The 27,967-nt window shown below is 47.4% G+C and overlaps 8 protein-coding genes across 8 annotated transcripts; 6 read left to right on the top strand and 2 right to left on the bottom strand.

The window, feature by feature from the left end:
- Positions 1-88: 88 nt before the first annotated feature.
- Positions 89-3,097, top strand: SERLADRAFT_360426 (uncharacterized protein; the record flags this gene model as incomplete). The annotated part of the gene is made up of 3 exons (XM_007315899.1): positions 89-1,193; positions 1,254-1,540; positions 1,593-3,097. 3 exons carry the CDS (start codon positions 89-91, stop codon positions 2,799-2,801), a joined length of 2,601 nt encoding a protein of 866 aa, XP_007315961.1.
- Positions 3,098-3,864: 767 nt separating this feature from the next.
- SERLADRAFT_462042 (uncharacterized protein) lies at positions 3,865-5,680 on the bottom strand (the record flags this gene model as incomplete). Its single annotated transcript, XM_007315898.1, has 7 exons — positions 3,865-4,416; positions 4,478-4,890; positions 4,940-5,051; positions 5,114-5,229; positions 5,283-5,297; positions 5,348-5,459; positions 5,524-5,680. 7 exons carry the CDS (start codon positions 5,616-5,618, stop codon positions 4,053-4,055), a joined length of 1,227 nt encoding a protein of 408 aa, XP_007315960.1.
- Positions 5,681-5,902: 222 nt separating this feature from the next.
- SERLADRAFT_435634 (uncharacterized protein) lies at positions 5,903-7,318 on the bottom strand (the record flags this gene model as incomplete). The annotated part of the gene is made up of 2 exons (XM_007315897.1): positions 5,903-6,999; positions 7,057-7,318. The coding sequence occupies 2 exons, from the start codon at positions 7,316-7,318 to the stop codon at positions 5,903-5,905; spliced, it is 1,359 nt and encodes a 452-aa protein (XP_007315959.1).
- A 300-nt stretch (positions 7,319-7,618) lies between these two features.
- Positions 7,619-8,519, top strand: SERLADRAFT_414104 (uncharacterized protein; the record flags this gene model as incomplete). The annotated part of the gene is made up of 2 exons (XM_007315896.1): positions 7,619-8,258; positions 8,315-8,519. The coding sequence occupies 2 exons, from the start codon at positions 7,659-7,661 to the stop codon at positions 8,408-8,410; spliced, it is 696 nt and encodes a 231-aa protein (XP_007315958.1).
- A 1,083-nt stretch (positions 8,520-9,602) lies between these two features.
- Positions 9,603-11,115, top strand: SERLADRAFT_462034 (uncharacterized protein; the record flags this gene model as incomplete). Its single annotated transcript, XM_007315895.1, has 8 exons — positions 9,603-9,640; positions 9,690-9,766; positions 9,823-9,950; positions 10,004-10,088; positions 10,141-10,413; positions 10,468-10,551; positions 10,610-10,761; positions 10,812-11,115. The coding sequence occupies 6 exons, from the start codon at positions 9,941-9,943 to the stop codon at positions 11,063-11,065; spliced, it is 858 nt and encodes a 285-aa protein (XP_007315957.1).
- A 159-nt stretch (positions 11,116-11,274) lies between these two features.
- Positions 11,275-15,203, top strand: SERLADRAFT_360423 (uncharacterized protein; the record flags this gene model as incomplete). The annotated part of the gene is made up of 16 exons (XM_007315894.1): positions 11,275-11,737; positions 11,797-11,844; positions 11,896-12,045; positions 12,101-12,233; positions 12,285-12,495; positions 12,550-12,591; positions 12,660-12,742; positions 12,796-12,840; positions 12,891-12,969; positions 13,023-13,828; positions 13,886-14,201; positions 14,257-14,357; positions 14,419-14,468; positions 14,523-14,592; positions 14,651-14,774; positions 14,839-15,203. 16 exons carry the CDS (start codon positions 11,275-11,277, stop codon positions 15,031-15,033), a joined length of 2,916 nt encoding a protein of 971 aa, XP_007315956.1.
- Positions 15,204-15,658: 455 nt separating this feature from the next.
- SERLADRAFT_447081 (uncharacterized protein) lies at positions 15,659-17,668 on the top strand (the record flags this gene model as incomplete). The annotated part of the gene is made up of 4 exons (XM_007315893.1): positions 15,659-16,638; positions 16,687-16,973; positions 17,028-17,275; positions 17,338-17,668. The coding sequence occupies 3 exons, from the start codon at positions 15,753-15,755 to the stop codon at positions 17,187-17,189; spliced, it is 1,335 nt and encodes a 444-aa protein (XP_007315955.1).
- A 1,202-nt stretch (positions 17,669-18,870) lies between these two features.
- On the top strand, positions 18,871-23,136 carry SERLADRAFT_435630 (uncharacterized protein; the record flags this gene model as incomplete). The annotated part of the gene is made up of 4 exons (XM_007315892.1): positions 18,871-19,908; positions 19,997-20,506; positions 20,557-21,511; positions 21,563-23,136. The coding sequence occupies 4 exons, from the start codon at positions 18,871-18,873 to the stop codon at positions 23,134-23,136; spliced, it is 4,077 nt and encodes a 1,358-aa protein (XP_007315954.1).
- Positions 23,137-27,967: the final 4,831 nt, after the last annotated feature.

The raw sequence follows: 27,967 nt of genomic DNA, 5'->3' as shown, positions 1-27,967 counted from the left end.
AGGTTCTGATGTTGTCGTTGTTTCACCTGCCCAGTGGACATCTCGTCTCCGCAATCTTCCAAATGGCAGGAGCACGCTGCATTCACCGATGTCCCATTTACCCCCAGAAATCCTCATACATATCCTAAAGCATCTGCATTCACCCCGAGATCTCTATCACGCTCTCCTCGTTTCTCGCTCCTGGTGCGAGTGCTCTGTTGAGTTGCTGTGGCATAGACCTAGCTTCACCAGGCTGTCTACTCTCGTCAAGATGATGCGTGTACTCAGTCGTGGCGATCAGACCTTCACATATGCGCACTTCATCCGCCGTCTCAACTTCCTTTTCCTAGGCGCGGACCTTACCGACGCCCTATTTTCTCGTCTTGCACAGTGCGACAGACTGGAACGTTTGACGCTTGTGAACTGCGGTTCGATATCAGATGATGCTCTGGCCCGCGTCCTCCCCTGCCTCCCCAACCTGGTCGCCATCGATCTCACGGGTGTCTCCGAGGCCTCAGATAAAGTCATTGTCGGTCTTGCGTCCGCTGCCAAGCGTTTGCAAGGCATCAACCTCAGTGGTTGCAGGAAAGTGACGAACGTGGGTGTCTTTGCACTGGCAGCAAATTGCCCTCTTCTTAGGCGTGTCAAACTCAGTGGCGTTGAGGGCGTCACGGACGAACCGGTCTCTGAGCTGGCCAAGTCTTGCCCACTGTTGCTTGAGATCGATCTCAACAACTGCAAACTGATAACAGATGCATCTGTTCGTGATTTGTGGATACATTCCACACACATGCGTGAAATGCGCTTGTCGCAATGTGTGGAGTTGACTGATGCTGCCTTCCCCGCTCCTCTGAAATCTGAAGCATCCAATGCTCCCCGTATAAATTCGTTTCCACCTTCTATGACGCGATACTCCGAGGAGTTGCCACCCCTCGTTTTGAACCGATCTCTAGATCACCTACGTATGCTGGACCTTACGGCATGTTCTCTTCTTACGGACGATGCTATTGAAGGTATTATATCCCATGCACCGAAGATCCGAAACCTGGTCTTGTCAAAATGTGGTCAGCTAAGCGACAGAACTGTCGAGAACATCTGCTTACTGGGGAAGCATCTTCATTATCTACATCTCGGTCATGCCATCAACATCACCGACCGTTCTATCAAGACCCTTGCTCGATGCTGTACACGTTTGCGTTACGTCGATTTTGCAAGTGCGTCTTTGCTACACAATGGATTGGTTTGTTTCTCGCTGAACATTTATTTTCACACAGATTGCGTTCTTTTAACAGACATGTCTGTATTCGAGCTTTCCAGTTTGCCCAAACTACGCCGTATTGGTCTTGTTAGGGTTAATAATCTGACCGATGAAGCGATCTATGCACTGGCTGACCGACATGGTACTCTTGAACGTATTCACTTGTCATATTGTGACCAGATCTCTGTCATGGCCATCCACTTTCTGCTACAAAAGCTTCACAAGTTAACTCATCTCAGTCTCACTGGGATACCGTCTTTCCGTAAAACCGAGTTACAACAATTCTGTCGTCAGCCACCTCAAGTACGTTTCTGAAGTTGTTTTGAGGGTGTATGCTAATCAGGAGATATCACAGGAGTTCAATATGAGCCAACGTGCTGCGTTCTGTGTATATTCGGGTAGTGGCGTTGCAAGACTGAGAGCATATCTCACAGAACTTTTCAATACAATTACAGAGGACATGAATGCAGACGATGAAGACACGGAGTATGATGACGACGTCGAGCAGTACCCTAGCGAAGGTATTGCCGATACTGAGTTAGAGACAGGAAATGAAGGTGATGATGAAGACGTTGCGCGGGGAAGTAGGTCTGTTGTATATCAGAGTGGTGCACACTCTGCGGCACGAAATGATCGTTCCGAACCAGTTATCACGCATTTCTCCCAACATCCAGAACTCGCCATTCAGCGTGATCAAACTGTACGACCTAATCCTGCACTGGCCGTCATCCCTGCAGCTCCAATTTTCACACCGCCTCATCCTAATGTCATCCGCATGGATCCGTCAGCTGCGGCTGGCCCTTCTAATGGCAACCAGCGCAGAGTACGAAGTTTTGGACACCAGCCAGTGGTAGAAACTTCTACATCTCCTACACCAAGTGATGTAGCATCTAATCGCAGTACGGGTACCAACCAATCTAATGGTGCAGGATTCTTTCGCACATACAATGAAGTTGCTACTTCCTCAAGGAGCAACGGCGCTTTGACCCCAGATTATATATACGCTGAAATTGGTCACGGACGTGGGGCCGGGAGTATGTCTTCACACGGACATCTAGCTATGTTACCTCAAAGCTTCGCAAGACATAGCTTCAGCGCATCTACGGGCTATGATGCCCCAACTGGGCCGTCTCCGCCGGGTATCACTCAGGTGATGCATTCGCATTCCGCTGATGGTCCTCCAGACTTGCATAATGTTGATCGCGGACGCTCAATGGCCGAGTCTTCAGCTGCGCCTTATCGCGTATCTGTACCTTCGAACGAAAATGTCTCTTGGCCACATATGCAACACGAGGGCACTTCGCCCACATCAACTTCACCCATTACGAGAGAATTGCATGAATCTGTTCAATCTGCTCTAGGCCCTCAACCTACTGAGAGCCGTGAAGGAGATGGTAGAGGGAGGAGCGTGAAGAGGAGTCTGCGAAACACATTCAATGCTGCAGAGCACTACGCAACATCATTCTTGTTTGGTCGTGCATCTGCTTCCAACACTCACGTATATGAGGTGAACCCGAGCAATGGCTGGAGCAATGGATCTGGGAACGATAACCAACCACGATAGAGATTACGCATATGTTATGTTCATGGAAACAGACTCGACAAAGATTATGTATCACTGTCACAGGGAAGGTTCTTTGGAGTCGGCGTGCCCATTCTTACTATGAGATTGTACACCGCACGATCGGATGTTATTTTCGAAGCTTTTGTCTGTAATACTCTCTCCTGTCGCCTGTCGCCTTATTATTACTGTTTGTATTTTTTCCCCTGTCAAGCAAAATGTTGTGTTTTTACTAGTGGTACTTTATTCGCTGTCATCTGGGCCTTTAAAAATTTAAGATAAATACACAGGGATTGCTACAACATTATGCAGATCTACATATTTCCCAGACTCGGACACAGCCACAAGTATACGGTTGCAGTGGCTGTCGTTCAACACAACCGTGACGGGCGCACCTCAGTTTGGCATCTTTCATACTAGGCTCAAACAGCAATTATGAATATCCGCCCTGCAAGAGTAATGCAAAGACTATCAATTGTCTGTTCCCATACTCAACTTTCTTGCACTAGGTGAACGATCTCATGGGCATGCAAGCATGTAACTTGCAGAATCTCCCTGAAAACTATACCATGAAATACTGTGCGTCATATGAAGCACTTTAGAACTTTTGAGCACACTAATATGCTGACGGTTTTCATGGTAGACCTCTACCACGCACTAACGTGGCCTTCACTCTCGTATGTGGCCGAAGATCATGAAGGTCGGATTGTAGGGTATATCTTGGCAAAAATGTGCGTGTGTTCAGATGAAAGTCTCCATTTAAGCTTTGTGACATTTGGGGTTTGTAGGGAGGAAGAGCCTGGTTCCGAGGATGAAATCCATGGTCATGTCACGTCAATATCAGTGTTGAGGTCTTATCGTCGACTAGGACTGGCCAAGAAATTGATGGTACAATCTCGTACGTATCAGAAATTTTGTTGGGAAATGCCTCTAACTCTTCAGACAGAGGAAGCTATGGCAACAATTTACCGTGCCTCGTACGTCTCTCTACATGTACGAAAGTCGAACCGCGCAGCACTAGGCCTATACCGCGATACCCTCGGCTTCACAGTTAAAGACATAGAGAAAAAATATTGTGCGTCTACAGTCTCCACATGACCATCTCTGTTGAAACTTACAGTCATTGAAAGACGCCGATGGTGAGGATGCATATGCTATGCAGCTATCGCTGAAGTAATACAGCATATTGTACTAGTACATCATTACATTCGCAATAAATACACACCAGCAAATTCAGTAATTGAGAACTGTGTTTTACGAGCCTTCGCTGGGCTCAGCTGTCTCGATGCCTACATTCACATCTCCAGGCTGGCGTGTTTGCTCCATTGCCTCTGCGGCAACGGAATCTTGTGCAGCCTGTGTGCTGTCATCTTCTACGATACCTCTTGATATCATCACAGCCTCTCGTATAATCTTTGCCGTCTCCAAACCTAACGCGTAATACCCGTCGTTAGATTTTGCATCGAACATACCAGTATGAGCTTGGACTTCATCAGACGCGATAGAATTCTTCGCCGGTAGGAAATACGAGGTAGAGGGAGAGGATTGTTGTGGCAGGACGACAAATGTGCGAGCAGGCGTATAAGAAGGAAACGAGGGAGGGATTAACGTATAGAAACTGGTAATATTATTTGTAAATGGTATGTTAGCTTGAAAAAAAGGTCCATATCACTACGCACTTTCTGAATAGCACTCCGAAATTCTGTTCAGCCTCGACCAGACAATCTAGGCGCTTCTGCAATGTTTTTTCATCCCACAGATTTTTCACGTACTTCATATGATCTGTGGCCCAGGTATAACCAGAGCCAAGATCATCGCGCCTATAATAAGCTGTACCAGCCGCTGCACCAGCAATCAAAGCCCCGCCAACAGCGTATGCTGCCGGCGCCCATTTCATCCAACCAGCCTCACTGCTGGTACCCATCGACGAAGATGTGATACTTGCGGCAGGAAGCTTTTGAGGAGCAACTGGTGTGGTACTCTTCTTTCCAAAGAGTGAAAATATATCTGAAGCAACTGTCCGTGCACTGCTAGCGTATTCGACAGCTTTCGTAGCGCTGTTCTTGAACACGAAAGGATGCAATCCCAGATACTACGTCCAATCAGATACAGTCAAATTCGACAAGAAACGACGTCCGTACAGGTGTGTCAAATGCTATACAGGCAATTATCTTCGGCCAAAGCGGGGCTTGTTTATCTGGTCGAGAATTGACGAACTCCAGGAGCGCGTCTGCCGCAAGCAACCCACCCATGCTGTACAGGTATTGTCAATATCAATGGAATACCAGTCAGTTATCACATGATTCCATGGTCACCTGTGTCCACACAGTATTATTTTTGCTTTTCCTGCTCCTCCGCCTGTACCATTTTCCACTTCCTTCTGGACAGTCAGGGTTGTCAGCCAATCTGCGAAGCGCTCGACGGCTTCAGTCTTGTGTCATTCTCGTTCAGTAACTGTTACTTGTATAAGAATGTGCTACGCACCAGTTCTCCTTTTGTCTGATAAAACTGATGAGATCGACATTTGTTGAGTAGGGCAATCAACATACTTCGTATGCAGGAAACGGAATACACTCCACGCGTACGTGGTCAACCGTCTCTGTCAAAACATGTTCCAGCCTGGAAGGAAAATCACCAAACGTGGTATCCGTTCCTTTGAATCTTCAAGCAATGGTTGAGTTATTGTCATGAAAGAGCCTGAGACTTGTGATGAGCATATACTCACCCGTGAATGAATATGACAAGTATAAGGTCTAGAGGAAGCGTTTTAGCTACTACGAGCTGTTTCTGCTCTTCTTCACCATGAGAACCGCTCGGCATTTCAGATAATAGACCTTGAGCAATAAATACAAGTGTCAGTGGTAGATAGATACATATACTGCAGCCACGATGCTTGATGGCTGTTTGTTCTTGTTAGTTTCCAAGGCTACTGGTACACAGAGTAGGGTCACCAGATGGTCTTACAATAGAATCATAGAAATTCATAGGATGCATTGCCAAAGTTACAATTACAATACACATAGGGCTACAATTCTGCAAATACGGTGGTGCTAAAAGGGTTATCCATTAACATACGTGACTCGGTGTGAGGAGAACACCATACATCACTGGCTCTGACTCTGGCTCTGATAAGGCGCCTGTGTAAGGAGCACCATAGGATAAGAGGAAACATCTTCTGAGCATTCAGGGGGATATGACGATACATGAGAGTGCTTTGCTAAGTGGTTCTCCTCAGAGGTGGTGTTCGCATGTGACATAGATGTCTTGTTCTCTGCAGTAGGCTGCATTACGTGGGTGGATGAGTCATTTGGAGTTATTTTCAGTGCACCAGAACGAAACGCGGATCCTTTATCACTTGAATTTAAGAGCAAAAAACGAGATCGAAAGTCAATGGAAGGAGGTGAACAAGAGCCGGTGTCTGATACTGCGTGTATCGCGCCGCCGGAAGAGGGATAAATTGGGGGTGACTGGTTATGAGAGGGTATAGGAGTTCCATAGATTCCCTGGGACGATGCCAATGGCTGTGGTTTCGATATCGAACCTTCGTCTTCACGACCTGGCCATTCCAGGTCTGAGCCGTCCATTTCTGAATCCTCTTGAGCATCAATACCAGATGAACTAGGACGAGGGCCTGAGGTGTCTGCAGTATCCACCTCCTTCATAATCTCAGCTCTGTCAACCTCCATGTCCGAATCCTGTGTGAGCTGGCGTTCTACAACATCCTGAGATGATGTAGACGAGCGAGATAGGGGTGTATGCGGACTCCGAGAGGAGCCTGGCCGCAAGAGACTCGGTCCTGCAAGGCTATTGCTGGAGTCGATAAGTTTTTGCGAACGAAGCTTCTCACTCAGGCCCACTTGAGGCACACGGCTTTGCTCGATAGCGCGCCCTACAAGGAAGTCCAAAGCTGGTGACTGCGGGAGGGATGGGATAGCTGGGGTGCCTATTGGAGACGATAGTTGTGCAAATGATGCGTGGCCTGGAGTAGACGCGGATACAGATGCAGGGCGTTTAGAAGTAAGAGCGTGTGCATTTAACGAAGGTGGAGAGGAGGGATGATTCATCAGTGGGGGAGAGGAGGAATTATGAGTAGTAGGTGGTGATGGGGGACCAGTGTTGTGAGGGTGAGAAGACGATGGGTATGGGAGACTTGTAGAATGACTTTGGTCGCTGTGAGGTCGCAACGATGTCGAGTTAAGCTCTGTCAATGCCGAATCACGTCATTTGAGGAACTAGAGATACATCAGTCACCTCGTACCTCCAATTTGTGCATTTGTAGGCCTGCGGGGAACAACGCTACGTGTTGTGTCTAAGCTTCCACTGAGGCTCTTGTCTGTCTTCTTCATCCATATAATATCGCGCTTTTTCATGGGCTTCGCCTTCCGGACATGGTCATGAATGACGTGATGCGTGAGTTGACCGCTGCTAGGGAAAGTGAGTCTGCACCAATCCCAGTAGCAGGAGTGTGAGGCTGAGCCTCTCGATGGCATTCCGGTAGGTGGTGCTTGGAATGCGGGCATGATCTCTATTATTCAAGAGAATCACAGATTAATCGTATCAGTAGTCTCGCAGAGGGCAAAGAGCGCGACGCGTGAAGAAGTAATTGGTAGGAAGCACAACTCTGATAATAATAATAAAAAGCCAATAGCTACAGTGATGCTGAGGACGGTTCAATAGGTTGCAACAAAGCGTGGGCCAAGGAACTTTTGCGGTTTAACCGAATGAGGTTATGTTTGCGCTTATTGAATTCTAAGGCTGTCACATCCAAATCAGGTAATTAATAAACGGCTAAACGGCACCCATAGGAAGAGACCCAACTGAAGTGAAAGCGACAATTGACTCCTATACAGCGCACCCAAGATGCAGGATAACTTCGATGATATTGCTCTATTGAATTACATGGGCATCTCGCAAAACTCTACACCTCTACCAAGTTCAGACCCTATCAGCTTCTTGAAAGAGCACATTCATCAACTTCCTCCTAATTTGGCTGTTCTCTTCTCACTCAAAACGACACCACAGCAACGTACCGTTATTCCAGCGATACGCAATCGGAGACTGAAGTTTACTACATTAAACCCAAGAGAACTGAGTTTCGTGGCCGCAAAAAGCACATGGCCATTGCTGTGGCAGGGAAGAGAGCGGCGAGGACAGGAGGAAGCTAAAGCAGAGAGGGAGTGGGCACAGAAAGATTTCCTAAAGGGTTCAAAGCAGCATGTGGGTAAATTGGGCACGTTGTTAGGCGACTATGAAGAGGAGCGGGAGGCTGAGAGAGTGAGAGTATTAAGAAGAGAGAATATCAATAATGCTGGTGACGACTTTGTGCCGGAAGAGGACGAGAGCGAAAGCGACGAAGAGGATAACAGCGCGACGACTGGTCAAGAAGAAGAATCAGCAGAAGAGGCCAAGGCGTCGTTTGAACGACTAATAAGAGAAAGATTCATATATGGTCTTTTGGAAGTGGGTTGCCTGCATGAATTGTGTTCCAGTTGAAAAAGACTAAAAAGCTTTGACAGGGCATCGACTACGACAGCGTGGACTGGAATGAACAGTACGACGAAGAGGATGAAAGAGATATAGAGGACCGGTGGTTTAACGAGGATTCGGATTAGAAACGGGGCAGTATCTATAAAAGGCAGCTCTCCGGCAAAGGTGGTGAATATATGCTCCATGTCCGGCCGATGTCCGGCGCTGAAAGTTCTGTCCTTCTTGAGCTTGCCCTCACTCATCTCGTCGACCCACCCTAAATATCGCAATGGCCACTCAAATCCAGACTAGTCTCTCTTCTGACATCCAACGGGCTCTACAGTATGCCGTCGGTGAGGCAAACAATGCTTATACCCAATCTCAGAGAAAGGAGTCTTCTACAGCTAAAAAGCGTGCTCGAGATGACATGGATGAAAACGTTGTAGACACAGACAAGGCCAATACAGAGAAGAAGAAAAAGAAGAGGAAACACGATACCGGAGCAAAAGCGCTTGGAGGAACAAGTGGGACCTTGTCTGACAACGGTCATCCAGTCGTGGATCCAGTCCTATTATCTCCGGAGGAGTCTGGTGGGCTGAGGAAGAACCCTGTTCAGATAAAAGACAACGGAAAGCAGTCAGCTTCGCAAGCTGACATTGGACTTGTAGAATTTCAATCGCAACCTGAGGAGCTTGTTCCACATGTCTTGGATTTACAGCACTCCCTGTCAGCATCTGACAACCACCAGGCGTCATCAGCTGCATTTCTTTCTGCAGTCGTTGCAGCTGCCTCTGCCACTTCAGTCCCCCACCCCCACCTAGATGTGACCCATGCCCAGTATCAGGAGCATCACTTGATGCCTGATATGCACCAAGCTCCGTATGTTCCCTACCCTTCCATGCAGTATAGTTATGATCATGTACCCCAATACGGTCACCCTCAGCAACCTCCTCCACTATTTCCGCTGCCAATGGGTATTCCCTTACTACCAGATCTGCAGTTCGGTTCCAATGATGAAATCCTGCGCGCTTTACAAGATCTCGATGTATCCAAATTAGCCAATGTTCTCAGAACATTGAGTGAAGCTGCCGCTGCTGCAAACTTACCACCAGGACCAAATCCCGGTCCTGGATTTATGGCTCCCCTTGTCGGTCAGGATGTAGGTCCTGTCCCATCACAATCGTCACTCGGACAAATCCCTGCACCATCAGGTGCAATTTTGAGTGCTCTTCCGAAGCCATCCAAACCGTCTCACAATCGGGTGTTGGACATGAGTCTCCCTGGGCCCGAGCAGCATATGAATCCAGACCATGCTCATTTATTAGCAAATAAGTGGATGAATGCAAGTAAATTAGCTGAGTTGGTTAAGACGGAAGGTATGGCTAAAATTTTGGACCCTTCAATGATATTTACAACGTGCTGCAGGCCTTATTTATAAGAAAGGAAAATTTTCCGCCATTGAGGACCAACAGTTAAAGACAGCCATTGAAAACTTTCGCATTGTAAGTCTTTCATTTTCCTTGTCTTTGAACTGCATGACAATATCGAATAAATATAGGAGAAGAATCTAACCCACGAACAGGTTGGCGAAATCATCTTCCAGAAAAACGAAAAGGGAAAAGATAATGCATTTTGGTCTGAAATTAGTAGGTCTTCGTGTCATGCGTCACTTTTGAATGGTGAATGGTAATGATCGCCATTGTGACTAGCCGCTGCTGTTCCTCAACGTCCAATCATAGCTGTGTATCATCACGTTCGCAGGTTGTTCCACCCCATGAAGCAGCAGGGAAAATGGATGCCTACTGAGGATGCCCTATTGAAACAGTATGTATGCGTAGCCATTACCTCTTGAACAACTTGTAATTCAATTAACTAGAGCTGTCGCCGACATCGGTCAACAATGGGAAAGGGTTAGTGAACGTGTTGGGCGAATGTCGTCTGACTGTCGTGATCGGTATCGGAATCACATTGCAAACCGGGACGTACGTGTAACGGGTGCGTGGACGAAGGAGGAGGAGGAAGAGCTTACAAGGATTGTCAGCGAGATGACAATACAACAAGGCAAAGATATAGACAATGATGTATTTTGGGGCAAAGTAAGCGAGAGAATGTTGAACACAAGAGGCAGACAGCAGTGCCGCATAAAATGGTACTTTTTCTTCTTCTGCGCCTACTCTGCGAACGCTGAAGCGTCCGACTGTAGGACCGACTCCCTTAGCAAAACAGTGAAAAATGAGGGGCAGAAACCGCGATGGAGCCCACAAGATGCCTTCATATTAGTGCATAAGTTAGTCTCTCGTTGTCCCTGCAATTTGTCAAACTCTAATACCAGCTTCTGTCACCAGAGTTGATTCGCTGAACGTCCGAGATGACACTGAAATCGACTGGAAGACACTACCTGATACGGATTGGAACCTCTGGAGTGCACATTCATTGCAGCGGCGGTGGTTAACCATGAAGCGAAGTATCAAAGGTTTCGAGGACATGACGCATCAAGGTGCGTTGCGATGTCTCTCCTATTTTGCAAAACTTCACACTCGCATGCAGAGATTATGGATATCCTAAGGGTTAAAAAAGCTCAATTACCAGCTCCTTCCTCTACTCGCAAACGAAAAGTTACTAGCGCAGCTAATGTGCATGATCCAGAAGCCAGTGGCAGCATAGATTCTGACGTCGCCGGGTACCCCGAACCAGGTGAAGCAGGCCCAAGTGCTAGACCTGAAGCGACGCATGAACAGCAGGCATTTTCACCTGGTCAAGATGGATCTGGTTCTCATCATATACCAGGAGATCCTCACTGAGGACTGCTATGTAGCCCTGGATGCAATACATATAGACTCTTGCTGCTACCATTCGTAATTGACGTCTAAGTGGATGCATACGCAACATGATGTCTTAGCGCTTAGACTCTGAGAAGCATATTCACACAGCCCTGACGTACACGCTCAGGTTGGCAATATCAGTGCGACTGTACGTTGACTATGTGAATTCTGGTTATCAAAAGGTCTTCATGGATAAGCGGATTGCTCTACTGGACTCTGGTACAGGGCACTGCAAAAGCCTTAGCACTGGCAGGATTATTGCATTTTTGTCTTTGTTTGTTGTCTCAGCTCTCTTCACGACGGGCCTTCATTTCGAAACCAGTAATTTTCAAGCGCGGATTCAACATGTACCTATCAATGCACAACAGATACTGAGGAAATGTGCAGCCTTGAAAGTACGTCCAGGGCCTCCTGAAGGTTTTCAGCACAGGGCGGTATCGGACAGATATGACTTTGGAACACCTTCAACGCTGATCACGAACGCGAGGATTTGGACTGGAGAACATAATGGAACGGAAATCTTGTTCGGCGATTTGTTACTGGACAATGGAATAATTAAAGCAGTTGGATATGTCCCTGAAGATTTACTCTCCACCACGACTAACCTTACCATCGTCGATGCCCAGGGTGCATGGGTTACACCGGGTTTGGGTGAGTGAGCTGACCTTGTTTCATGATATCAACCTGACCAGTAGGGGCTGCGACTGTAGTCGACCTTCATTCTCATGTTGGAATGTTGAGCGCACCTCTTCTAGCAGGTAAGCACTTCTAGCTGATGGAGACTGTGTACTACTGACGCATATATGCAGGTGTCATCGATGTGAATTCACCAAAAGGCCCTATTTTGCCGTGGTTAAGGAGTATCGATGGTTTCAATACGCATGATGAATCAATTCGTCTAGCTATGGCTGGTGGTATCACTACGGCCCAAGTCTTACCTGGGAGTAGTAATGCAATCGGTACGTGCTTCGCTTACAGTGCATAGTTCAATACTAACATTAATGATATATGTAGGCGGGCAAGCATTCATGATGAAGCTTAGAAAGACCCCTGAGAGGTCTCCATCATCCATGATCTTAGAACCACCGCATACTCTCAACGGAACAGATAACGGCCCAAATTTAACGCCTCGTTGGCGTCATATGAAGTACGCGTATCCTTCATTATACTGGAACACTTGCTCATAAGTTGTTTGAAGGCAGGCTTGTGGTGAAAACCTAATTCGCCATGGAACGCGCATGGATGCTGTTTGGTCCTTCAGAGCTGCCTACGAGGAAGCGCGTAAGATCAAGGCTGCGCAGGATAAATACTGTGAGGATGTGGAAGCAGGAACATGGAACTCCCGCGAAGACTTCCCTGAGAGTCTGCAGTGGGAGATGCTCGTTGACGTCCTGCGAGGACGCGTCAAGGTTTGGCCATTTTTTGCCTCGATGTCTTAAACTGTGCCAATTAAATTACCCCAGATTTCAAATCACTGCTATGAAGCGGTAGATCTTGATAATATTGTTCGGGTGCGCTCAACTTTGCTCCTTTTCGCGCAAGGTCTCGTTTCCTGATAATGATATTACTATAGCTAACGAATGAATTTCACTTCCCTATTGCATCGTTCCATCATGCCTCTGAAGCCTGGCTAGTTCCTGATGTATTGAAAAGAACGTGTGTATACTTTAATACTCCTGTGTGAAGACATGTTATATTTCAAATTATAGGTGGGGAGGAACTCCAGCTGCTGCAATATTTGCTACCAATCATAGGTAAACCCTAACTCTTTTCATTGACGGTCTCAGCATGAACATCAACTTAGGTATAAACGCGAGTCGTACAGAGGATCCGAATATGCTGCGCGCGTCCTCGCCGATAACAACATCCCAGTGGTGATGAAGGTTTGATTGTTTACATATCAAATGACTAAGTTTCTGATGGGATTCATTTCCAGTCTGATCATCCCGTACTTAACTCTCGCTACCTTCTTTATGAGGCACAGCAAGCCCATTACTTTGGTTTACCATATAACCTCGCACTTGCTTCTGTGACCTCTGTGCCGGCAACTATCGCTGGTCTTGATCATCGCATTGGTTTTATCAGGCAGGGCGCCGACGCAGATATCGTGCTTTGGGATTCCCACCCATTACATCTCGGCGCTACCTCTGTTGGGATTTGGATTGACGGCATTGCTCAAATCCCCATTCCATCTAAAGCAGGCGAAAACGCAGGGCTAGTTGACATTGGAAAGTGCAAGGAAGGCCAGACATGGCTGAATTTGCCTCAGGTCCCCGTTTGGGACGAAGAACGCCAGAAAGCTGTTCACTGGGATGGCCTTCCACCGTTGGAGCCGATAAGTCAGCGCAAACAAGTGGTCTTTGTGAATGTCAAGGAGCTGTGGATCAAAGGCGAACGTGGTATAGAAGAGATCAACCTGTCGGACGATCAGCAAAAGGGACAGACGATCGTAGCCATTAAAGATGGTCACATTGTATGCGCAGGTATCACATCCACATGTGAATCAGTGGTAGCCGAGCTCGAGACATCGATCGAGTTTATTGACTTGCATAATGGAACTATCTCACCTGGTTTAATGTCCTATGGATCACCTCTGGGATTAGAAGAAATAGCTGGGGAGCCATCGACAGGCAATGGGCCATTACATGATTCTTTCCTTGCGGATGTACCCAGCATACTAGGTGACGCAGGTGGTCTCGTACGTGCAGTGGACGCACTTCAATTCAGCACCCGGAATGCACTGTATGTTTATGCACTGATATATCCCCTTTTCTTCATCTTATAAAAGCTAAAATGCAGGACGGCCTATCGTGCAGGCGTGACTTCTGCTACATCTTCTTTATTCAAGAGAACACTTTTCGATGGTGCTTCACCTAGCTTTTCAGGGCTCTCTACAACTTTCCGGACTGGTTCTCGACATATATTGGATAAAGGAGCCTTGATCCAAGAAGTGGCCGCACTTCATGTGTCCATTGGCAGACCCCATCCTTTAGCTTCGAAGTCTGGAAAGAAGATCATCAGTATCAGTGAACAAATTGCAATCCTGCGCCGACTGCTTCTTGATCCCGGCTCCCAAGAAACCCTGACTGGACAGTGGTTTAAGAAAGCTTCTCAGGTAAATCCATCCGGCGGGTGCAGCGAAAAATATCTCTCAGTTATTCAAATTCCAGGGCACCATACCCCTTGTCATTGAGGTTCATAGTGCAGATATCATGGCATCCTTGTTACTGCTAAAGAAAGAAGTTCAACGGGCCCATGGCTCCGCACTAAGGTAGCTTACTTTGCGACAGCCTTTTTCTTTTTGGTTGCCTAGAGCTTACACCTCAAAACAGGCTAATCTTCGCTGGGGCCTCCGAAGCACATATTCTTGCGGAAGAAATCGGTGAGATTTGTTGTCTAGTGTTTGAATATTATCTTGACGACATCTTATCTTTAGGTGAAGCTGATGTAGGCGTAATCATCAATCCTGCAAGACCATACCCAGGGGAATGGGATCAACGTAGGATGTAAGGGAAATACTACTCATTAATAATTGATAAAGGGACTGAGATTCCGACTTGCTAGATTACCTGGTCCTCCACTCTCCAATGATACACAAGCTGTCACTCTGATTCGGAATGGTGTCCTAGTGGCATTAGGTGTTCCTGAAGCGTGGGCTGCGCGGAATGCTAGGTTTGATATGGCATGGGTGAGTTTCATCACCTTATAGTTTCATCTTGTATTCGATATACCGTCTGTCTTCTACTTTGCAGGCATCGCTCGAGTCTCATGGGAAAATCGACCAACGTCAAGCGTACGCCTTAGTGACAACTAATCTGGACAGAATGCTAGGTGTAGAAGATGTAGATTTGGATTTAGTCGCGTATGATGGAGGAAGTGTGTTTGATATGTCGAGTAAAGTAGCTGCTGTGATATCTTCCCAGAGAGGAATGGTGGATATTTTGTAGCACATGTACGGATTATATATTTGATATCCTTACCTCTGAATCGCCTATGATCAGAAGAATAGGACTGCTATACTACGCCTAACAACGCCGCACCACTTTTGATCCCTCTTCCTCGGGCGGCAGCGAAGCTTATGAAGACGCAACTAAACAGGAAACCAGCGAATCTAAAGGAAATTTTATTAGAGATAGCCGTATATAGTGCTGTTTTCTCTTTACCTGAAGAATGCAATACGAGAAATAGACCTTTCTTCATGAGGAGTGCGCGAGGATGCGAATATAGAACGCAAGACGGCAGGCGTGACTGGGATACGGCTCGATGGATTAGCTGGGGGCGGCTGAAGTGGTGGTGGATTGAAGTTCTGAGCTTTAGCTGTAGGCGTCACTGTAGACGAACTTGAGCTTGTCGACGTCCTGGTCATTGACATGGTTTCGTCGACAGTGCGATTGCAAGGCAAACGGCAGCGCTGGGTTTATAATGTTGCCGTAATAGCCGAGTATCACCATCAGACTTGTCGCTGGGAAAACCTGCAAGGCGCTTGGTGTTTCGCCGGCCAGGTTTGATTCCATCGCCGTTGTCTCACTCTTACCAAAATGGCTTTTCTTGGATACATTGTATAGCTTTACAGGCGCTACCCTTCCCAAGCATTTCGCGATACAGGCCATTGAATCATTCATATCCATTACCGCATATCAAGGTTATTCGCTACCCCATACCTTCAATGGTTGAACTTCACGAGGATCTGAGTAGAATTATTGACCGTCTTCCAGCAGACGATGGAGAGTGCCGCAGAGTGCGACACTTGGTTCTACAGAGGCGTAGCCCGTACGTGACAGACGACCGTCTTGCAAAGGTTCTCCCGCTATGCCCTTATCTAGAGTCTGTGGTCTTGTCTGGAGTTCCAGATATCACAGACAGGACTGTCGTCAAACTTGCCTCTGATGCGTCAAATCTTCAGGGCATCAATTTATCCGGTTGCAAGTTTGTAACCGATGTAGGAGTGTTGGAGCTCATGGCTAAATCCCCTCCTCTTCAGTGGGTACAGCTGAATGCCGTCGGAGGCCTTACCGATCCTTCCATATCAGCCATAGCGAAATCGTGCTCCAAGCTTGTGGAGCTAGAGCTATGCGATCTGCCCCTGCTGACCGCTATAGCTGTGCGCGATATCTGGTCGTATTCAAGGAAGCTCCGGGTACTGCGTCTAAGCCGCTGCTCGCTGTTGACGGACAAGGCTTTCCCATGTTCGTCCGCTTGGGGGGAGGCAGCACCGGATGGGAAACCCCTACCGCACAGACCAGTGACCTGGCTTGATGCCCTTCCTCCCCTTTTCCTACGACACACGGCAGAAAATTTGCGAGTGTTGGACCTTGGATATTGCACAAAAATCACGGACGAGGCGATCGAAGGAATCGTGTTGCATGCCCCAAAAATTCAAACACTAGTGCTGTCCGGGTGCTCGAAGCTAACGGATAGAGCAGTGGAAAGCATATGCAAACTCGGTAAACACCTGGACATCCTTGTCCTTGCGCATGCTCAACATGTCACGGATACTGCTATCGTAAAACTAGCACGAGCTTGCCTCAAACTCAGATCTATCGATCTAGCATGTATGTTTCTGGACAGGCGTTTCCTCTTCCAAGCTAACACCTGCGCAGTTTGCCGTCACTTAACAGACATGTCGGTATTTGAGTTGGGTACTCTACCAAATATTCAGCGCCTCAGTCTTGTTCGCGTTCACAAACTTACTGACAATGCCGTCTACTTTCTCGCCGAACACACCCCGAACTTGGAGCGATTGCATCTTTCGTACTGCGATCGCATTTCGCTGGATTCGGCTCATCGTCTGATGCGCAATTTGCAAAACCTCCAACATCTGACTGCAACCGGTGTGCCATCCTTCAGAAGGAAAGGCGTCAGCAGGTTCTCCGATACTCCACCCAGGGTGAGTCTGTTTTCGTAAATGCTGATAGCATCTGACGCAACTGTTCATCGGAAGACTCTCGACGCGGATCAGCAAGCTGTTTTTCGGGTGTTCAGCGGGGAGAATGTCAAAGCCCTACGCAGGTTCTTGGACAAAGAGGACCAGCGTCGCCGGGAGGCAGAAGTCCAGAATATACCCTTCGTTCCCCGATCCGACGACAAGCTTGACCTATACTAACGTAATGGACGATATTCGGCGCGGTCAAGTATGTAGTTCTGCTGCAGATTGTTAGGTTCTTCGTCTGGGTATCACTGTTGACTTATGTGAGTGTAACACTCTGTATCCCGACACCAACCCAACTAATGTGATCATCATTCATCGTTAGAGTATTTTGTACAATTATTGAATATTCGAGGTTCCACGCTGTCCTTTCTGACAACTTGACGGCTCCATCATAATACTGTACTTGTTTAAACCTGAATGATGCTTGTAATGATGCATCATTTCCACAAATCAGTAACGTCGCGGGTTCCTAAAGTGGTGAAGAAGATAAGGGAAGAAATAGCTTTACATGGCAGTCCATGGCGGTCCTACCGACGGCACCCCACGGTGATTGTAGGAAGGTTTCCTCGAGTTTGAGATATTCTATCTTTGGCTCGCGTGATTGCGGCCAATGCGCTTCCAATATGAAACAGAAGGGCGAAAACCATGATGGCACACCTTTCTATTATTCGAGTAATGGCCCGGGCAGCTACGAAGAAATCAGTAACAAATCCCACCAACGTGGGGAGTCGAACACTGCCGTGAGTAGATACTCATGCATACTGGGGGGTCTGGTTACTCAGATCATGGCGCATTCGCATGCAACTGTGTACATGTGAAGGTGCTTGAAACTTCAAAGCCGTTATCAGTTGATTATCAGAAATTCAAAGAGTGGGTGGACACGCGATTAGGATAATTGCGTGCTTACTGCTACCTTTTACGCATTGAGCCTAAGCTGAGCCTAGGGTAAAAAAATCTGCTCGGCCGCGATGTCGGACAAAAAAGGCATAGGTTCTAGCGAAAAAGTCCACGTTGGCTCAAAGCCGAACAGTAGTAAGATTTTTGCGATGAGTCTGGATCAACTGTTCATATGAACCTCACGGTCTAATGTATACAGTGCCAGCATATGCTGAACTTGCCACGAGTCTGGCGGCAAGTTAAAATATGTTTGGCATGTCCAGGAGGTGTGCAGATATTAATACTGACACTTGTGCCTGAAATCCTACTGAAAAACAACGCACGTGCTTCCCCAGACGCGTCTGTGGCACAAAACGCGTTAATTATTTTGATCTCCGCCAGATCTCGGAACAGTTTTTGTGACGAATCTCTGACGATTTCCACCCAGTTTGGTGCACGCAGTTATTTACATTTATAGTTTATATTTCATTTTATCTACAAATTGCCTCCTCCTAAATATTAAACCCACTCTGGAGGTTATTTTTACTCCCACTCCGTCTCGTTCGTATGCTCTTGTAGGATCGTTACCTTTCGCTGATACAATCCCCTTGCTCGCTGCCATCGACGATAGCGAATAAAGCAACGTTTCATAGCGAGCGGGTGCGAGGACGTACCGTCGGTTCGTTGTTCTCATCCTGAGTTACATCTGGTCATACACACGCTGCCTTAGTGGTCACGGACGTTTAGGACCAAAGTTTAGGTCATACCCGCACCCTCTTTTCTTATTTCCCTTTGTCTTTTCTCTTCCCTGGTGAGGTGGAGTGCCAGTGAGCACAACAGATTCGTGGTTTGCTGCATTTGTATATTGCTAACTCGCATACCACAACTCCAAGGTTCGTTGCTGCTTTAATAAACCTCCATCTTTCACAGAAATCGTCTGATCTCCCATCGTTATATGCAGTCTGTTTACCCCCCACCGATGGATGGTTGTTCGTCCTCAGTCCATCCTCCCTCATTTGTGCAGACGGCCCCCGCAAGCAACGGTCAACTTTCCCCGTCGTTACGAAGGTCTCTCCGCGAACGCCGGTCCTATAAGCCGAATCCTGAGTATGCAGATCCTCTAATTCAAGTACCCTCGGCACATGCTTTAGGGCGTACCAGTCACAGGTCGTCATTGTCAGCTCGCGTGTTTGCCCCTCTCACACCTATCATCGCTTCACCAATTTCCACGCCTGCTACTAGTATATCTCCAAACACTTTCTGTCTCAATTCAGATACGGAGGAGGAACAAGACCACCAAAGCTCGAAGAGTAAAAGTGAGGTGGATTATCTGAGTCAAGGAGGCTCCGTGAGGTCTCCTACGTCGATCCTGACGCCTACATGGACCTCCACGCCTCCCACGCCTCCTCCAAAGTTTGTACATAGAACTTCCAGCTCCATTTCGAATCGGCCGTCTTCATCATTGACCCCTTCAATCTCGTCACCCGCATCGTGCTGGCATGACCCGTTATGCAATGGCGAGAAAGCAAAACGTCGGGCCTCCCTCCCGCCTATGTCGTTGTCCAAGCCTCTCCCTCCAACGCCTCCGCCGCCGCCACCGTCTATATCCAAAAGTCCTCGTGCTTACCATGTTCGGAAGGGCTCGAAAAATAACGGAAGTCCACTCCGGGCAATCGTGACCGAGAACCAGGCCGAGCACTTCTTGCAAGGACGCGAAAAGGGTCGTCTCTCTTCTCAGCCTTCACGCCCCAAACCTCTTTTTCAAATACCCGACGACGGAAATTCAGATAAGGAAGATGATAGTCATACAGTCGAGAGCAAACTTATCAGTAATGCAGTGGGTTTAGAAGAACCTGATTTGAAGTCTCCACGGTCGTTATCAGCCACGACTAGTATTTCTTCAGTAGGACAACAGAGCATTATCGGAAAGAAGGATTTCGCTCGAAAATATCACGCATTGATGGAGCTGCTCACTACCGAAACGGGTTATCTGATAGACTTAAGGATTTTGGTCACGGTCAGTACTGTTTGATCATAGATTCACGCAACATTTGGTATTTATCTCAAAATGTTTCTGTCCCTTTATTATTTTTTTGGTCACTTAGGTTTACCTTCGACTGCTCCCCGTTTTGACTAATCGACCGATTACATCCCCATCCCACTTCAGCACGTCGTCCAACCTGACGCTATCTCACTTCTCTCGTTCTCCGTCGTCTTCTTTTGCGATGACGGCTCTTAATCCCAGTCCTCGGGCAAATTCTTCCTCTCACGTAGCTGAGCTTAACCAGTCCGTTTCTTCTGGTCCTTCCGGGGGCCAAGTAACGCCGCCAGGCGCTTCCTTTTTGGCGAGGGAGAAAGATAAGAACGCTTCCCGGTATCTGTTTTCCAGCCGTGATTTGGATCTGGTAACGCGCAACGCTGAAGATCTCCTGAATTTTCACGAAAAGTTCGTTCGCGAGTTACAGGCCACTGTCGCCCCTCTTGGATTTTCCACGACCTATGATGCATATCAAAGTTCAAGTGAGGCAAGCGGTCAACAAGCAGACCTCGACATTCCCTCTTTCCGGAACCTCAATGCTGCGATCGAAGCAATTTGTAAACAATTTGCCGCGCAGGTCCGTTCCATCTATACCTTACGTAGAACCACCTGACATTCGAGATACAGGCATCTCAGTTCAATTTGTACCAGTCTTTTTGTTCTGGCCACCCAGAAGTCTTCGATCTGTTTCGTAAAGTTCAACAGGAACATCCCTCCGAGTGGGATTTTTTCGAGCAACGGTGTGCAACCATGGCCACTAGCCTTCGTCTACATGCGTCAGATCAAGCCCATGCTGAAGTTGTAGCAAAGGGACGGCATGAAGGTCATGGAAAAAGTAGTATATCTAGTACGGCAACCCAAAAAATGAGACGACATTCACTCTCATCTCTGGAGATACCTACGCGTCCTCAGGTATTACAGCAGGCCAAATCAAACTACAATCTCAAAGCCCCAGCTCCAAGTGCATCCGAAACTGGACACCATGAGAGTAACCAACGCGACAAGGGTACTCGGCTTGCCTTTATGGACTACCTTATCAAACCTGTACAGAGGATCTGCAAGTACCCCCTTTTACTAGACTCACTGCAGACAAACAATAAAACTGGAGAAAAGGGTGGCTCTCAGGCTCAAGGCTCCGAACCTGTCGCCAATGCTACGCCCTCCGACTCGACGGTTGAATTAAGTGTCCAAGCCGCTTTGCAAGCTATGCGTCTTGTTGCAAGCTCAGTAGATGAAGCACGACGTTGCCAGGATCTCGCTGTCAAGTCGTCACTTATTGTCACTCGTATCTCCCAATTCTTATCTCAGTCTACGACATCCTATACCCGCCCTAGTGCTCAGCTGACGCAGGCTTTCTTATCTTCACTAGGTCCCTGCCGTTTGGCTGGGTCGCTTGACGTCATCCATTATCACTCACAGAATTCAGGCAGTAATGGAACAGTCAAAGCAAAATACCTTGGCTCATTCCTATATCCTGGTGGATATCTTATCCTTGTTAAGGTTACTAAGGGTAGACTTTATGAACCAAAGCACTGGTTTTCGTTGGCTGGTTTCGACCTTGTGGATGTTGAGAAGGATCAAGGTCTGTTTTGACGATCAGTATCTTGCAAAACCTCATACGATTCTACTTCAGATTTACTACCAAATTGGTTTCGTCTATCGTCTAAAGGTCACTTGTTAGAGCTGGCAGCATCTTGTCGTCGGGAAAAAGAAATTTGGATGGCTGCTATTCATCATGCTCTATCTATGCCTAGGTCATGGACAGATGAACCTGTGTCTAGCCTGCAAGCAGACGGCAAATGCGATTTCGTTGCCTCAATGTTAGAAGATGCCCCCTTCGAGATCATTAATGCCCTCCCTACTATACAATCGATCCCTGAACTAGACATTGACATCGATAGTCTCATTCTAGACGACAAAGCTCCTCCGCCGGCTGTTCGTGCGGATAACAATCAGCCGAAGAGACCAGAAAGCTTACCACCTCCCACCACTGTCATGCCGAGCCGTCGCTCTTCTACTGCGTCTGTGAAGGGGTACTTTTCTCCTCTGTCCGAATCAGACGTAGTCCATCTTGTTCGGTCTACGGCACCAGCTCGTGAACAAGTTGATAGAGGACTACTGGATGTTTTCTCACAAAACTGTCTTTCCGCGCGCTTTTACGCTCACTCTCATGAAGAGGAGTTATTCCAGGCCCAAAAAATCTCTCGTTCCTTCTCAAGGTCCAATTCTGGTTTGGGAATGGCTGGTGCTATGAGCGTTGCTGCGAAGAACAGGTTGACAAAACGAGAAAGCGTTCTTGTACCAAGAAGGAAAAGCTTTGTAGACGGGTATGGAGTGCTAACCGATTCGGAGCCTCACGTCGGTGTTCAAAATTCTTCATCGTCCAAATCTTTGAGCAAGCGTAGGCAGCCCAAAAAATTGAAAATCGTCGCAGTGTCGAGGAACCTGTCTTCTGAAGGTGAAGAGATTGGGGATATTTTATCAGAATCGCCCACTCCCATCTCGCAGTGTTCGTCTCTCTCCGGATCTGCTCTGGGACCTAATGTCGAAAGCCCGCCAATCGTTTCTGCGCCGCTTTCTGCACCCCCTACCGTCCTTAACGACGCTAGCATCAAGCCGGATTTTCTCGTGGTTCGCGAAGATGAATTCATACCCAAGCGGAGTCGATCCATGGTGGAGAATGTACGGGGTCTTTTTCAATCGCGCTCATCTTCACCAGCGCTTTCATTGTCACGGCCATCTTCCGAAGCTGACTATGAACGACGCGGTAGTGGATCGTTGACTCCAATTTTACTAAAATGGTGGTCAAAAGGATCATTGCGTCGGCGGGTGCGAAGTGCTCCTGATGCTCCTGCGGAGGATTCGCCTACTAGAACTTCGAAGTCATTCAACGGTATCCAAGTACATCCAATGCTTCCACCTGAAGGTCACTTTCGGCAAACGGATCCCAGGCAGTATGATGTAACTCATTCGAACAGTATGTCTGCATCAGACGTGTATCTTTCACCACGAGACTCTCCAGTCCCTGTTCGAAAAAAGTCACTGTTTTCTCCTCATTCTCCTCTTAATACTCATCGCGTGACGGCGAATGTTATTCCTTCGATAACGCATGAAGCCACGCCACGGAAACTTCGTCGGAATCTATCTATTTTACATCGTTTCAGTCCGTTGTCGAATAGTAAAATATTGCAAACCTCAGGATCATAGGCCGTTACCAATTTTCACGAATCGCACAAGACTAATATCATCATGTACTATCATTTTCTTCTCATCCACACATCTTTAGGACCGGTTCTTTTCACTTTACATGTTTCACTGGTATACTTCTTCAGCCCAGTCACGATTACATTGTATTCATGAGTAACACATATAACATACAGTACATGTATCATAATGAAGAATCTGGAGTTTACAGAGTATGACATAGAATTTTACCAAAATACGGTACTTGGATTTTACTAAGGTTGCTACGCGTGGGACTCGAACTGCCGTCCCGTGAGTCGGTGAACTCAGTCACGTGGCTTCGCGTTGTGGTGACCGATTGTTGATTTTCGGCCTTTGACCTGAAGTAAGCGCCCAACTAACCTACATTGAATCCATTCAAGTTCCTTTACGACTTCAACCTTTTTCTTTCTTTCTAGGATTCTTTGGCGGGTTTTCACAATTACATTGGTCTTCATGCTCCATTATGGCTCTTAGCACTTCTCCTCGTAAAGTGATCCCTCTCTCCAGTGGCGATGACAACACTCCTCGAAAGATATCTTCTGCTACGGTTGTCACAAAACGCGTTTTTTTCTGTGGGGTTGTTGTGGAAGGATGTGAAAATGGTAGGAGACTGCCCGAAGGTACGTATTCTCCAGAAATTACCCTCGAAACAAACAACTTTACGGGTGTGCGGCACAGACATCCAGGAACTGGTGTTATCTTTGGGTGATCCGCTGGGTTCTCCGAATGATAACGATATTTTACCGTCAGCATCTGACGCTTCCTTCTCTGACTTTTCTAACCCTGTGAGTCTGGTTTTTCTGCTATGCTGAGTGGTTTACACACGCTTTCTTGTACGTCGCGAATGTGGCATTGAAGGATATGTCCTCCCAGTGCAAATGATACCGAATTATCCTTCCAGTCCCTGTGGCTACTGCACTCTATCAAACACTAAGTGTAGTTGTCGACTTGCTTAGCAGACTACCAAAGACAGCGTGTGGTCATGGGTAGTAACTGGAAATATCTGGGCCTTGGCTGATATCTTTATTTGTGCAGGATGGGGTCCATCAACGTAAACGCGCTATGACCAACACATCAGCACTGGCCGATGTTATCAATGAACTCGTTAGCACGGAAAGATCGTATGTCAGGCGTCTTCGAATTCTCAAGAGCGAATACGCAGATCCTCTTCGATCGTTTTCACGGAGCAAAAGCACTGCCATTTTACCACCTTATGAAGCGAAGACACTATTCGGAAATATTGACAATCTCCTTCCAGTAAACGAAACTTTCTTGACTGATCTAGAAAAGATGCTCGCGCCTAATGGAGCCAAGACCGTAGGCGGTGTGGGAGACGTAGCTCTTCGACATTTCAAGGATCTACGCGGATTCGAGCACTACAAGCAGTACTACATTAAACGAGAAGAGGCTCAGTCTATATTTGAACGAGAAGTGATGAAGAAGTCATCTGGATTCGCAGCCTTTATCGATGTAAGTCCTTAGGTATCTATCCGTAGTCTCACTGTGACTCAGGCACTATCTACGCACTACACAGCGAATTAAATACTCCACAGCGGATACTAGGAACCGTGTTGGGTTGCGCGAGCTATTGATGGATCCCGTTCAACGCATACCACGATATACGCTTCTTTTCCGCATGATGATCAAACACATGGCGCCAGAAGACCCTCAACGCGCAAAGCTTACTGAGGCGGAAGAAATTGCTAGTGTGATCGCTCTTGCCGAGACAGACGAACAGACCAAGCGAGCAGCAATCATGTATTGCCTCAGTGCAACCGTCGAAGGCTTTCCCCCCGCCTTGGTATCGAATTCCCGTCGATTCATTGATTGTATCGATGCCGAAGACGTATTCGTGGACACACCGGGTCCCTCTGTATCTGCGTCTAGCTCTTCGCTTAGTTCATTGCACTGCACATTGTTCTTATTTGACGACAAGTTAATGATTGTCAAGCGCCCTGGAGGTGGTGAGAAAAGTGGCAGAGCGTTGGCTGGACTGGATGAACTTGATAAGTTGACTAAAGCGGGCGGGTTACCCCTCGGTAAGAAGAAAAGCGGAATGAGTTGTAAAGGAGTAGTCGACCTCTCAGAAATTGTAGTTGCTGATGTCGGAGACTCAGGTATGCTTCGTATCTTTATAATGGCAACGCGGCTAATCCAATATGGAAGATTTTCATATATATTTGGAGAATCCACCACAAGATCAGAGTGACCGCTGGTCTGCTCGTTCCTTCCGAGCTCTGTCTGTAGTATTCCCTCCGTCACCCGTTAACATGGACCCCACTAGAACAACTACAGAAAAATCCCGTTTTCTGGAGAATTTATGGATTGCTCAAGCAAAGTACAGGACTAAAACAGGACAATCTGTCGTGTTATGCGCCGACGATAGAGAAGTAGAATCGCGAGGCGGGAGGACTACGTATGCGCGTACTTACTTCAATGTATACCAACGGACAGCTTTTCTCCAAGAAACCAAGAAGGTTGGCATTGAAAAGTGCATTCCTCTATTTTTATAAAGGTACTCATTCCACGACGCAGACAAAGATTGTAGTACATATCGATCCACAAGGTACTGCAGATCCCATGCCATTTGGGATGAACGGACCGCCCTTCGTTGTAATTCGTGTTCAGCCGATGGCTGGAGAAATATCCCGCTACACGGTGACGTCCGGTTATCCCAACGACGAACCAGAGGAAGATATTGTCCAGACTGCGCGAGTGCCGGGGCGCATCATACAGACAAGTTAGTATCTCGTTCAAACGTTGCTTCCAGCTTGTTCCTGACGTCGTTGTTTCATGTAGTCCATCAATTCGGCTTATTCAAATTTCGAACCGGAAACGACTCTCGTCCATCGACACCCACGGCAAGTACGAGATCTAGGGCCCATATTTTTAGCCTGGACGCTCTTTCTCGCAATCTATTCAATGCAATCCCGGGATCGTCTAAGGGTGACTTCTTCGGAGGATCAGTCAATCACCACCGGCGGACGAAATCCACTACCAGTAGATCTTCGACGTACACACAAACTACGACGACCGCGGATGGCAGTCTGGCGAAATTCTCCCATCGTTCTAATAGCACGGCCACTGCAGCCACTTCTATGCTATCTATGGATGATGAATCGTACGTAGGTAGCCGCTCTTCCACACGGCGGAAACTTGTAAAGAGAGGTAGGTCTCCATCAAGTGATCCAGAACGACGTTCCTCTGGTCACGAGTCGAATCCTTCCTCTCGTTCCCCGTCACGAGAAAGAACTACGCTATATAATAATACGGAAGAGAATAACTCTATGCTGCAAAAGAATGAACACTTGGATCCATCCGACCGAGATCTGTCTATGCGCCTTGAATTGGCTAGGAAAAATAGTCAAAATCAACATGGAAAAGATTTAGTCCCTATGTCTCTCGAACAACCGGTCGAGGAGACCATATATGAAGGTACTGTCGACCGTTATATTGCTCTTCCCGATGTAATTCAGCTAGTTTTTCAGAGGGGCCGCCTCAGGCTCAGGTATTACGGCCGGCCTCGCGGGCCTCTTATACTAGGGAAACGATGAGTCAGCGTTCCACTACACCTCGACCAGATTCAGTTACACCAACAAGAGGCATGGATTACATTCAACCATCTCGCTCCGATTCACAGCTTTCCTCTGACAACCGTCGTTTCGGTCCTCGGAGCCCATCTCCTTTACCACCTAAAAGCCCAGTGATGTCGTCTGATGCGAAAGACTTACCTTCCATGGACGTCGACCTGGCCTTAGAAAGTGCGTTAGGATTACCTGGTATCACTGGAGATACGCCGTCTCCTCTTCCTCGCAGCAAACGTCAGCCATTTTTGTCTGTGAACAACACGGATATAGGGAGTACACCCGCAGCGAATGCCGTATCCACACTGCCAAATAGCGTAGAGCCATTGTCTATAAAGAAGAAAACATCCACTCGTTCCGCACATCCTTCATTCACTCCCACACGGAAAGCATACATGAGAACGTCACCGCTATCCAAGGCAACTGCAAGGGTTGTGTCACCACGGCGCATTTCGCCTCAATTCCGGACGTCTCGAGTAGCTAGTGGTTCTAACAACATTCATCCCGTGACTAGCGAACACGCCGATCAAGTACTGCAACTTTTCCAGGTGACAAAGGAGGACGTAAGATAACTATCGTTTCGGCCTCAAGAAAATTTTACTTAATGTTTGTATAGGTTGACTCATCACATCGTGCTGTGAAACGCATTAAGCTGGAGCTGGATGAATTAAGGTCGAGTAGTCAATCTGGTGGCAGTGCCGAGTATTGGAGATCTCCTTCACCTGAAAAGGGTATAGTGCGCACTCCTGGACGAAATAATGTGCCAATGGTGAGGCCCCATTTTTATGGGACTGAATACAGATATGCTTATACCCTAGAAAGACCAAGGAAGCTCAACAGCGTATGGAAGAGATGCGGCAATTGATTGGAAAGAGACAGCCAGAGGGCACCCCTCGAAGTCGTCCACGTAGTATCGTTCAAGATAGTATAATGCCACGCACCCCAGATCCTTCGTTTGGAGACAACTTTGCATACGTCAATGAATCAGCATCCGATGCAGACAAGAGTCTGGCCCGTGCCGTACAAAATAACGAGTCACTCCACAATGATCTTTTGCAGCTAGTAACAGACTTCAAAGAGGTACGTAGGAATATATTTCGAAAATACAGAAATATGTGCTGAAGAAACTCAGAGAATCTCCGACCTGGACAAGACGAGGGTAGAACTTTTGAACACCAAACGTCAGTGTGAATTGGTAAAGAGTCTCCTTGCGGATGCTACTGCAGAAA

The sequence above is a fragment of the Serpula lacrymans genome (genome assembly GCF_000218685.1).
Source record: "Serpula lacrymans var. lacrymans S7.9 unplaced genomic scaffold SERLAscaffold_4, whole genome shotgun sequence".
In the NCBI taxonomy this organism is placed as follows: domain Eukaryota; kingdom Fungi; phylum Basidiomycota; class Agaricomycetes; order Boletales; family Serpulaceae; genus Serpula; species Serpula lacrymans.
Note: the sequence above shows the minus strand (reverse complement) of the source record. Positions and strands in the feature narration are given on the sequence as shown.